This window comes from Ipomoea nil, unplaced genomic scaffold, assembly GCF_001879475.1.
Source record: "Ipomoea nil cultivar Tokyo-kokei standard unplaced genomic scaffold, Asagao_1.1 scaffold2922, whole genome shotgun sequence".
Lineage (NCBI taxonomy): Eukaryota > Viridiplantae > Streptophyta > Magnoliopsida > Solanales > Convolvulaceae > Ipomoea > Ipomoea nil.
In genome coordinates, this window is record NW_017619350.1 from 88896 (window position 1) to 101723 (window position 12828).

The 12828-nt window shown below is 39.2% G+C and overlaps 1 protein-coding gene and 1 long non-coding RNA gene across 3 annotated transcripts; one reads left to right on the top strand and one right to left on the bottom strand.

Annotated features, from left to right (window-relative positions):
* Nucleotides 1–603: 603 nt before the first annotated feature.
* On the bottom strand, nucleotides 604–1080 carry LOC109161256. Its single transcript, XM_019309579.1, has one exon. It carries the CDS (start codon nucleotides 1078–1080, stop codon nucleotides 604–606), a length of 477 nt encoding a protein of 158 aa, XP_019165124.1.
* A 751-nt stretch (nucleotides 1081–1831) lies between these two features.
* On the top strand, nucleotides 1832–12078 carry LOC109161350. 2 transcript variants are annotated; one of them, XR_002050899.1, is made up of 3 exons: nucleotides 1832–1968; nucleotides 2063–2135; nucleotides 11906–12078. It is a non-coding gene; the product is annotated as an uncharacterized LOC109161350 (long non-coding RNA). The 2 variants fall into 2 exon arrangements; XR_002050900.1 differs by lacking the exon at nucleotides 11906–12078 and adding an exon at nucleotides 3819–3911.
* Nucleotides 12079–12828: the final 750 nt, after the last annotated feature.

Sequence of the window (12828 nt, forward strand, 5' to 3'; positions counted from 1 at the left end):
CGATTCCGCTGTAGATACCAAATACAAATAAATGCATATTCATTACTTTACAAACCATCCGATCCATCTCATCACCTCATACCATACCATAACATAATATATAATATATAATATATAATATATAATATAATGTATTCGTTCAATTAAATGCTTATTAATTCACAATTGATTGAATAAAATAACAATGGATCGGACAAATTCAAGCTAGAAATCATAAAGGATTAAAGAAAAAAAAAAAAAACAAACGAAATTAAAAACTACTCCTCCCAGCGTTGGAAAAGATACTTGATTGGATTGGCGGCACAACATTCAATTCACAGTGGCTGGCATGTACGTATGACGGGGGGTTATTTTTGGCGATGATCTAGTATAGATACACACAAACAACACACAAACACAAGCTAGGTGGGGATCGGATCTGATCTGCATTACATCAATTCTTGCTGCAGCTAGGTTGGCCACTTTCATTGGATCTAACAGCGAGCAGGACAGATGTTGATTATGATGTGCATACAAACTATATATATATAGCGGCGGCGGCGGCCGCAGATGAGATGCCAACCGGATATCGAGTGCTCCATATTTAATTAGCTAGCTAGCTCGCTAGCGAGAGAAGGTTCTTCTGGTCTGATCATCAAAATTTTTGGAGTAATCCAAAGAGTCGTAGCGGAAAGTTTGAGGGAGGCCCTCAGACCCCATCAGCCTTCTCCTTAACTCAAACTTAACCTTGTAGAACACATGCCTCCAGCTGCCCTTGCTGTGGCACCCCAGCGCCGCCTTCTCATCTTCGTTCATCTCCAGATCCTTAGCGAAGGTGGGCTTCCTTGTCAGGATCCAGGACCACCCCCAGTCCCACCACCTTCTGATGGACACGAACCCATCGGCCGCCCTCGCCCTCATGTGCTCCACATCCCCCATAGATTTAGATCTCCGGAATGCCGCTCCCAACGAAGACGCAGATGATGAGATCAACGTTGTAGGGGTTTGTACAGAGTAGAGAGAGGAGAGTCTTTTGCGGATGCCTTCTCCTCCTCCTCCGGGCTGTGAAACTGGCAGTGCAGCTTGCTCTTGCTTAAACATGATTGATAATCCTGTTGAACGTGATTTGCTTTTCTACCAAGCAAAATCACCCACGCATCAATCTATCTATCTATTGATCTAGCTAAGCAATTCAAGCTACACTTAGAGGGAAGTGTGTCGCGCTTCTCTCTCTATACTGCTATTGCGGTCGATGAGTTTAGACTTTAGAATGAAACCACATGTTAAAACTTTGGGAATTAATTTAAAGGAAAGAGAAGGTAAGATGTAGCGGTCGCACTGTCATCTCTACGTGACATTTTCCTTTACATTGATGGACAGCCTGTAATATTCTCGTCTCCCTATCTCGCCTGCCCGTCCGTTTTTTTTCCCCAAGAAAACAGTATAATTCTTCCAAAATGTTCAACTCCAACCCTGCTCAACTCCAACTCTAAGGGCCTCCACACTCCGACCCAATAGAGCATTTGAAAAAAACAATATAATTCATTAAGCATTATCTAACGTCATTACAAAGGGAGGATTAATTAGAGGATTAAAAAATCAAACAATGTAGAAAGTGATTTCCGAACAAGTCACTAGCCCTGCATTCGGCATCCCTTGTGGACTTCATTATATATATAATCCTTGTATAAAATATATTTAATTCTTCTAGCCCAAGCCCAAGTAAATATTATTATATCTATACAGAACTCACTCATACAATAAAAGCCCACTACCTTAGTCTTGCATTTTCCTATTATATACACATGAATATTACTCCTTATCCATAATAGACTTAAAACCTAGATATTTCCTACACACACACACTCTCTTCCTTGCCTTCTCCCTCACGCCATTTTCATCTCCTATCACACAAAAATATCTTCCATTTTTCTACTCAAGAAAACAAGACCAAGATTCCATCTTTCTATTTCACGAAGTTTAGGAGTGGTAAGATAAAGCTTTCTACACCTTTTCTATTCAAGATCTTTCAATCTTTTCTAAATCTTTATTCTTTTATATGTTGGGTTTGGGGGTTTTAAAGAAGATTAAGTGGATGGTGACATGCTAAGATGAACTAGGAGCTAGGAGCTTGGTGTGGTTTGCTAGCTAGAAAGGTAACCTTATGTCCATGAAAACTATTTTACACCCCATAATGTGTATTCTTGATATTCTTGATGAATTTGAGCATGATCTTGTGTTTATACTTGTTTTAGAGTTTGTATGTTAGGTGTATACTTGTGTTGATGTGACATTTCTCCCATTCCAAGTTATATTTGTTGTTGGTATGATTATTGTTGAGTTTTGTTGAGTTTTGAGTTGATTCTTCCATTCTGGAAATTATCTCAGAACCCTACTATTTTCTACAGGTTTTTGGCCTTGCGGGGGTATTCAACGGGCCCGACACACTCGTTGAACCCACCCATGTGAAGGCAAGAGGGGTGTTTGGCGGGGGTGGAGGTCCCGCCAAACCCCACCGTGTTGTTCCCACTGGGGTACTTGACGGGCTCTTTGGTCCCGCCAGAACCACCCGCTGGTTCAGTTTTGTTTGGCTTCTAGAATTGTTTTGTTGCCTCCCATGCACTTTTGAGTATTTGTTGATGTTACTTAGGTCTAGAGTGGAGTATTGTGAGTCTATTGATTAGGATTTGAGTCTTGATTCGTTGTAAAGATCCAATCTTTATATTCGTTAGATTATTGTCGAATTCTATATATGTTGAGAATCTTTTGTATTTCTTTCGTTAGAATCCTTGTGAATATCCTATTGACGTGCATGCCAGTAACGTTGTTTCTTTGATGCTATTATGGTCTCTTTTGGCACCCTTTGCTTGATTATATTCTTGATTGAATTATTGACTTGAGCCTATCTATTCGTTGTAACATTTCTTTGGAATCATTTTGATATTGAGCTATTGCTTTGAGATTATCTCTTTCTTGTATCTTTCTTGAAATCCATTGACATTGAGGTATCGTTGTGAGATCATATCCTTGTTGTTTCTTATCTTTGGAATTCCTTGATCTTGAGCTATTGATTGAGATTATTCATTGTTGAATATCTTTCTTGCGGAATCTATTTCATTGTCTTTGCTTCTTGAGATTCTCTTTGTTGTATCGAATCCCTAATGAGATTATTATGCTGGCACATTAGACAGTGTGGGGAACTTATTTGATTGATTTGAGATGATATTTGAATTGCGGGCAACCTGATAGAAACGTATCCTGAGTTGTCAGATCTAGTTCTACTTATTGCGGCTTGGAGATCCCAGTAAGGGTGTATACACTTAAGGAATTAGAACTGTCTCCATTTGATTTGATTTATTGGATTGAGATATTGTGTTCCTGAGTGGACTTGAGTCGTCTGGGAGCCCTCCACACTGATCCACTAGTATTTGAGTCACCTAGGTTGGCTTTGCGATACTTGAATTGTTGATTGTCCATGTGAGGACTTGGAACTTGATATTGACATTGATTGTGTAATTATGATGAGAACTAGATTATGTGTATAACGTGATTGATCTACACTTCTTGTTGTTTATAACTCGATATTATTATCTCATTGGTTCGGTCTCGTTACTGATGCCCTTGTTGTATATTGTCATGTTACTGTGTACAATTCTTGAGTTGGTCTTGATTTGATTCCATTCTCTATCATTTATTGAATTAGAGTTGATTAGAGAAATATATATGTATTCCCAAGTCTCAAAACCTATATTGAAGTATGAAAAGTATATCTATGTATCTTTACATATTGGAGTGGGGTTACTTAGCATCTATCGCTAATTCTTTTAAAATGTTTTCAGGTATGGAGTAGAGATCTTACCCGAGTGCGCTTAGCAGGATGTCTAGCTTCCTTGCCTTAGCTAGTTTATGTTTTGCTTTCTAGATTATGATGTTTTGTTGGGATGTAGTTTAAACCCTTGATGTTGGTGCTATGTTTTGAATTGGTTCTTTTAGCTTTGGCCTTAACACTTAGGCTTGTTGACCTAAGTGTGGCATAACACCATGATTCAGACTTTGTTGCTTCCGTAGTTTTAAATCAGACTTAGACTTTATTTACCCATCTTTGTTAAGTTTAATGCTTATAATCATGTTTAGAATTGAGGGTGTTACAAAACATGTGGTGTTCATGTCTCTTTAATTTCCAACCCCCTTTTATCAAAGGTGGGTATGATTAGTGAGAGGTGTGACTATGGTGTTGCTCTATTCTTATGGTGACAACACCTTATCCATATACCTCTTGCATAATTTGGCCACAGCCATACAAGATTTAATACAAACAACCATGCTCACAACTAGAGCCATCATCAAGTCATTACACTAACCCATATCTCAATTCAATCGCATAGCATCAATCACAAAAGATGACTTAATCCAATTCCTAATTGGATCTAGCTAAGCATGGATTGAAATTAAAGACATATGTAATAACAATTAGAAACAATAAAATTCAAAGGAAGCAACAAGAAAGACTTAGCTTTGATTAATAACTAGGGAAATGAAATATTGAAATTGCAAGATGAAATTGTTCTTCAAATCTTCTTCAAAGATGGATTGATTACACAAATGAAATGTTTGGAGAGGTTTTCTAAAAAGTTTTCTAGGAATAACCGCCTAGGTCTATTTATACCCCTCAAATTGCACTAAAAATACTATTTAAAAAGGATGCTGGTCATGTGGTCACGATCGAGTTCATGCCATGATCTCGACTGTGACCACCCACTTTGCGCAACAGTTCTGATTTCTAGGCCATTTTTCACGCTGTACACGTTCAAACTAGCCTTTGTGATCTTCATGAAAGTTGTAGCCATTTGAGTTGTCATTCCAATCCCACTTGAATCACCTAATTTAGACACTCCTAGCCCGAGATATGATCAAAATATCGAGACATCACCTGACAAAGAAAAATGCAGAGCATAATGGAGTCATGCTGGTAGTCACGGCATGACCACCAGCGTGAGCCTTGATTTTCACTCCAAAATGCATATTTCTTCATCTCCTTTATTTCTTTTGGGTCCCCGGCTCATGTCATGACACTTCTAATTTGATCTTTTTCACTTTCTTGACCTCTCATGACTCCTAGAACATGCCTTTAGATCAAAATAGAGTCAATTCCATTTTTTGTCCTAGACTTATTGGGGCGTGGACAGTTTTCATCCTCCATAATAAAAAATGCCAATTTGTAGCCACACTTAATAGGACCATGCCACTTTTAGTCCTTCGTCCAAGTTTCCGTTTGTTGACCATCTAAATGAGGGGTATTTTTGTCATTCAATGTGTTCTTCTTCTTAATCTTATCTTTCTTTTTCTCAGCACCAAAAAACCAGCTGCAATCTGAGAGGACGGAACCAAGCTTTCAAAAGACGATGGAAGCCTACCGGAAAGATCATTATTTGCTATAGAAAATGTCTTGAGCCTCCCAAACTGGTAATCTGAGATGGAATGTTTCCAATTTGTTTATAATCCATTTGTTATCATTATCAGCTTATTCAAATACATGTAATTGCCGAGATCTAGGGGAATTTGCCAGGTCAAATTGTTGCTGAACAACTCTAGGGTTACTAAATAGGGCAACTAACGATAAAATTGAGAAGGTATTGTATCAGAGAAGGTAGATAACCAACCTCGTCGCCGTCGGGAACCTTGTGGCCGAGGTTCAACTCCCGAAGCTCTAACCTCGTCGCCGTCGCCATTACTAGAGAGATCGAGGTTCTGCAAGTTGTGGCAGTCCTGCAAAGCGTCGGGAACCTCGTCGCCGTCACCACTACCTCCCTCCGCTGGAGCACTTTGCAAAAACAAACGCCACTGCCTCCCTCTACCAAAGCATAGTCACCGATAGCGGAAACACCACCCAGGAGCTATGACAGTAGCTCCCAACAGTGCTACAGTGAGAGACTCCGAGATCGCACCCCAAATCTCTGACCTCCTCCGTCAGCCGGTCTCCAGCACCGCGCAAACAACAAGCTCTACGACACCATTTGGTTCTTTCGCCCAGATCCGGGAGGTCTGCCCCTCCCCCTTTTTCTTCGGAGACGCGACGGTCTCCGCCGCTTGCATGCCGGTGGGAGACAACGATCCACTAGCAGCAGACTGCATAGCAAGGGGCGGCGCCGAGAAATTATTGCAACGTTGGCGGAGTCGTCGGGAGCGTACTTCCACCGGCAGCAGACTGCACAACATTGGAAATTAAAGTTCTGGGTTGTTTAGGTCTTCATTAGGAGAAAAACACATAAAAGACAACATTGCCCTTCATTTTCACGGTCAACAGATGATTGCACTAACGGAGGACTAAAAATGTCCAACGACCAATAAGCATGGCTACAAATTGACAATTTTTATTATGGAGGATGAAAACTGTCCACGCCCCAATAAATCTAGGACCAAAAAAGGAATTGACTCATCAAAATAACTCCAAAACACATCCAATTGAGCTCCAATTTACATGATGTTACAACCAATGCCTCCAAATCACCTAAATGACACAAGGGAATCAAATAAGCACATACTTAGCTTCCAACTAGCCTATTGTGCTAATCATTTCAGAAACTCCTAAAGAGGTTTGCACTAATCCTTTAGTACAAAACGACCACTCAATTCTTGAACACTAAGCCGGACTTGAGTGTCTAGGTTTTTCAACCCAACCGAGTTTACTTTGCGTCTTTCTACTTCTACAGAGTAGAGTTACAAATGGATTGACGATAAAAGTTCTTCAGTCTCCAACTAGAAGACTTGGCTCTTGATGTTCTTGATTTTCACAGTTTGAACATCACAAGCTTTTAAAATTCAGGATAAGTCTTTGTAGCTTTGAGCCTCTCTCTCTCTCACTTGTCACTATATGTGAAACTTAAAAAATGCTTGAATGCTTAGAAAAATTTTTGATTGACCATCTCACTCCTTCTATCTCCTTGAGTGAAGTTATTTATACGTCTATTGAAAAAGGTCCGTTGGAGGGAAAACCAATATCAAACGTTTATTACCCAATGAGTAAAGACCGGTGGTTTTTCCAGAAAGTAGCTTTATGCGTTAGACTTTCCAACTGTTAGACTACTTAAATTGCGCTGAACATATATTTTTGTTCTGCACAAAAGCCTAGGACTTTCTTTGCCTCAACGAGAGTTGGGTGATGAATTCGAGCCACCTCTTGCATAAACCCAATTTTTTCCTATGAAAATAAGGGAAATTGGGGGTTTAGGATGCTTTGTGTGCTTGATGGACTTGGAATTGATACTCCATGATAGTGGGACAATTCCTTGTTCTAATACTTGTTTATTTGCTCACGGAAGTGGGTTTAAACTAGGATACTTATGTGCATTCCCGATTGACTCATTGGTTACTTGTTCTCCCTAATCCCATGGGTTGTTAAAGCATCTAGATGATAATGCTCCCTGGTTGAGTCCTATTTCTTTATTTTATGTTTATATCTTGTTAATATGTGTTTGTGTTATCTTATTTAGTTATCGTAACCTTGAAACTATGTATTGCTTAGCTTCTTGCTGATTTCCTAGTGCTAGTGTCTAGTTTCTTGTTGTTGCATATTACGTGACATAACCCCCAATCCCTTGAGGACGACATTTCACACATGTACACTCACCATCACTCATTTTTGCTACATCAGTTACGAATGGTTGTATTTACCATTCATTTCACTTTACTTCAAAAGGTAGGCTCATCTACCATTCGGCCTTTGCAACCTTTCGGTCTTGCAATCTTCTAATACTTCGACTCTTCTGATCTTCTATCATTCAAAGTTTCTTCCTGGTTGTTCGAGACATAACCTTGCGGGTTATGGTTCTAGTTGATTTAACTATCCAAAACGTAACCATTTAGATTACATATTCGGACTATTCAAAATGAAGAGTTGGAATCCTAAGTCTAAAAGATAAATAAATTGGGGACAAAAATTCCTAATCATTTGGTATCATCAAAATCTAATTACAAATGTTCCTAACGGTTTGGTAGGCGCAAGGGCCCGTCGACCTTTTCTTGCCATAGCGTGGCCGACGAGGTGGCGCAACAATGATGCTCACACTAGTGGGGAGTGGTAGTTTGGGTAGGTGCGGATTTGGGATCATGGTATGAAAGTAGGGTCGTACATATGCAGGCGACATGGATGGTGAAGGTGCTCCCGTCGACGGGAGTGTAGGAATGCATACATGGGAATGAGGGGGAAAGAAGGGTGTGAGCATGGTGGCAAGGGAGTCACGAAATGTCTTTGCCTACTGGCGCTTGGCCGGTGGGGTGAGCTCGCTAGATTTCCCAAGATGTGTCATGGGCAACGACGGTCGAGCGCCCCTAAGTAGGCAAGGCCATGGAGGTAGCTTGGTGTGAGGATGTATGGCAGAGGGGTGAGGTAACTTGGTGTGAGGGTGTATGACAGAAGGGGTGAGGGGGGGGGGGGTAAAGAATGTGGGTGAGATAAAACTGGTGATAGATCTCATCACTGCACTATGTTTACTTATTTCCAGTGTTGTAAGTCAAACACGCTTAACCACAGAGTTCTTTGTAGAGCTGTCAAAACGGGCTCAACACGTTGAGTTGGGCCCGTTTAACCAGTATTTTAGACGGGCTGCGTTGGAGAATTTCTAAACTGGCCCGTTTTCAACTCGACCCATATAACCCGTATCTCACCCCATTCGCACCCCAAACCCCCACCTTCAAATTTGTTGTGTAATTGCATATTGTATTAATATTTAAAAATGTTGTTGCTAACCAAACTTAAATCCTTAACTTATCACTAATGAAACCAACTATGCTAAGAACACCTTTTGAACATTTTTATATAATTATATATTTATTTAGATCATTCACAAACATTATGTGTGTGAATATAATTAATTGTATCTTTATATAATTATTAATATAAAGTTTATTTATTATATGAATTATATAAAGTTATAAACTATATATTTTATAAACTTTATAACTTAATGATATTATAATTACAAAATAAAAATATTACATGTAAACTATATTAGTATTAAATATAAATTATGCCAGTTGAAGGGGGAGAGAATGAGGAGGACGAAGAGGAAAGTGGGAACTCTAGTGATGGGAATGCCAGTTGGAAGGAAAGAAGATCGAAACTTGAGCATGACCCGCAAACTACCGAACCAACCTTGAATCTCCTCTTGGCTCAAATGATCAAGCAAAACCGAACCATGGAACATGGGTTTACTACGGTGAATGGGAGACTCGACTCCATGTGCCTAAGGATATCAGCTTTAGAGGCCAGATATGGTGAAAGTAGACCTTTGTGTGCAGCCAGTGCTAGTGCTGGGACATCAGCGGGCAGGGCAAGCATCCTTCCTCAAGACGAAGATCAAAGTAATCTTGATTCAAGTCTTAGTTTGGTTTCTAGTGTAAATAACCTAAATCTTATTCTTGTTAAACACCTTAAGTATAATCTAGCTTTAGTTAATAAGTACTTTTAATTTTGTGGTATGCTTAGAGTAAGTGTGGGTAAGTATGGGTAGTTCGGTACGTAGCCTTAGCTAATTGACTTGGTGAAAATCTTCTTCCAACAAATTCTCCTTCCGTTAATCCACCTTTGATTCTTGTCACACGACCTACACTCCAAAGCTGTTTATAAAGACCTAAACCTCATTTGCATCTAAGCTTCGAGGACGAAACTTCTTTTTAGGGGGGAAGGGTGTGACACCCTGGAAATTATTCTTGTAAACCCAAATTAATTCCTTGAATATTCCCTAAGGATGGATTTAATCCTCCTATTTACCTTTTCAATTCTTTTATAATTTTTCCTTGAACCTAGTTAAGGGATCTATTTGGACACAATCCCTTAACCTTTTAAATATGGTCAATGGGTTAGACCTTTATTTAATAAGCCTTTGGACCTTAACCTTTATTTAAAAGGAGGGTATATTCTTTCTAGCCTTTATGATGATATTAGGAGGCCCGTATTTGACATTTCAGATTTTTCTAACTTGAGACCCAAGCTACAACCTAAAGACACTCACCCTTGAACCCTTACACTTAGCCAAAAACACTCTCAAACATTTCAGCCTCACCACAACACTCTCTCACGCAATTTTCCCATTCTCCCACCATACCAAAAGTGTTCTTCATTTCCCCAACCAAGAAGACTAACAAGATTTCACCTTTCTCTATCACCAAGCATATGAAGGGTAAGTATTAGGTGTTTATAGACCTATTTCATGGTTTTACATCTATAATATCTAAGTCTCCTTTGTATGTTGGGTTTGGGGCTATGGTGAAGATCCCATTGAGGAGGACTTGCAAGAGTGATCTTGAGGGTTTGGAAAGTATGCTAAGCTAAGAAGGTAACCCTATGTCCAACAAAATCTATTTTCTTTGCATAAATGTGTTTCTTGATGATCATGTGTGGTGTGATGCATACTCTTGTGATTATGTTATTGTAGAGCTTGTATTTAGGGTTATGTGATGCTATTTGATGAGCAATTCCTTCTATTCAAGTCATATTTGTTGTGGACGTGAGTATTGATGAGTTTGGAGTTGGATTTCACATTCTTGCCATTTTTTTTCGCAATCTCATTTTGCTACAGGCCCGCGTACCAGCGGGAACTGTTGCACCCGCCGGTGCATTCTACTCAGCAGGGGTTCGATGGGTGGTTTAGAGCCCGCTGGAACCACCCGCTAATACGGTGTGGGGATTCGGCGGGCTCTTTTCCACCCGCCCAAACCACCCACTGGTACCGATGTTGTTGGTTTCCATTTTGTTGTATCCCCGAGTATTTGCATGTATTTATTGATGTTTCGTAAGTCTAGAGCGGTGTATTATGAACCCCATGAATAGGTTATGAGTCTTGAATCGTGGTTATAATCCAGTATTGTTATTCGTTGGATTTTGATGAAGTCTATGATATTCATGTGAATCATAATGATTACCTTGTTGGCTTGCATGCTAGTAACATTGTTTCTTGGTACTAGTATGTGATTTCCTTGTGATAACCTTCTTGATTCTTGATTGAATTGATAACTTGTGCTTATCCATTCGTTGTGACCTCTTGTTGGAATCCCTTGATATAGTAGTATTGCCTTTGAATTATCTTCTTCGTATTTCTTTCTTGAATTCCTTTCACTTTGATCTATCATTGTGAGCTTGTATATTCGTTGTATCTTATCTAGATGATTCTTTGATTTAGCTATTGTTTGAGCTTATCTGTTGTTGTACACACTTCTTGTTGGATCTATACCTTTGCTTTGTATCTTTAGATTCCTTGTGTATTGAACTCTTGTGGTGATGATTGAGTTGGTATGATAGACAATGAGGACTTTTCTTAACGGGATTCGAGATAATGGTATTATTGAATCGGGACTCAGTCCCCGCGGAATTATTGAATCGGGTCCTTTGACCCCACAAAAACCATAATCGGGTCTTAGTGACCCTGCGGAAATCTCAATCAGGTCTACTACCCCGCGGTATCCATGCTAGGGTCTTTGACCCCGCGGTACTTACTAATTTGAGATCCCTCATACTGATCCATTATGATTCGAGTTGTTGCGATGACTCCGCGGTGAATGACTTGGTTTGACTATGTCCTTTGAGGATTTGAAACCTTGTCGGTGATTGATTGTGTAACATGATAAGAACCACCTTGTTGATGACTGTGATTACTCTATCTTGCTTGTTATTCTTATTCCATTATCATTGTCTTATTGAGTTGATTCTATTGATATTCTTGTGTGATGATTGGTATTGTCGAGTACATCCCTCGAATAGTCGAGTATTGCTTCTATTCCTCATGATTTATAAAGCTAGTGTTTCTTAGTGATATACTTATGTATTCCTAAGTCTTAAAATAGTTTTATAAGTATATGAATATGTATTTCAACGCGTTGGAGTTGGATTACTTAGCAATATTTGCTAACGGTTATTATATTATGTTTTCAGGTATGGTTAGTCGGTCCGAGAACGCGTTAGATGGAGCCCCGGTTTAAACTAGCTTATCTTTCTAGTTTTAGATGTTCTGGCCTATGAGCCATTTTGGATAATGACGACTTTGGATTTGTAGTTAACTTTCTTTTAGCCTGTGCATCTAGGTTGATGGCCTAGATGTGACGTGACATCCCCTTACACTTATGTTAGCTTCCGCAGTTTTTATATTATGATGGTTATACTTTGCCTTTATTTCTTAAGATAAATGTTTAAATTTATGTCTAGTTTTGGCGGTGTTATAACACAAACCACGCACCTTAAGCACACAAACAAAGCACCTTAAGAACACAAACAAAGCACCTTAAGAACACAAACAAAGCACCTAAAGTTTTAAAATGACGCACCTTTAGTTTCAACAACTGACGCACCTTAAGAATGAAAACCACGCACCTAAAGCTTTAGATCGACGCACTTGAGTTTTCAACAATTGACGCACCTTAAGCGACACAGTACAAAACCACGCACCTTAAGCACAAAAATCATGCACCTTAAGAAGGGAAACATGCACCTTAAATCTGACTTAGATGCAAAAAGATCAAATTACTACCGCATTTTTTTAATCATTGTTAATTCTGAACGTTGATTTAGGCTAGATCAATGGCTCAGATTTAACCGCACTAACCCCACGAGACACACCCAATCACACGGGAACTGATTCGTGTGTGTGTGTGTGTGTGTGTGTGTGTGTGTATGTGTGTGTGTGTGTGTGTGTGTGTGTATATATATATATATATATATATATATATATATATATATATATATATATATATATAGTGCAATCAGGCCCTTAAATTTTTAAAAAGTGCAATTAAACACTCAAACTTGTCATTTTAGTGCATTTAAACCCAATAGCAGGTTCATCTGATATGGTTTGCTTT

What these genes read in the sequence shown, in the direction of transcription:
- LOC109161256 (XM_019309579.1), bottom strand. Translation starts at nt 1,080, where the DNA reads ATGTTTAAGCAAGAGCAAGCTGCACTGCCAGTTTCACAGCCCGGAGGA.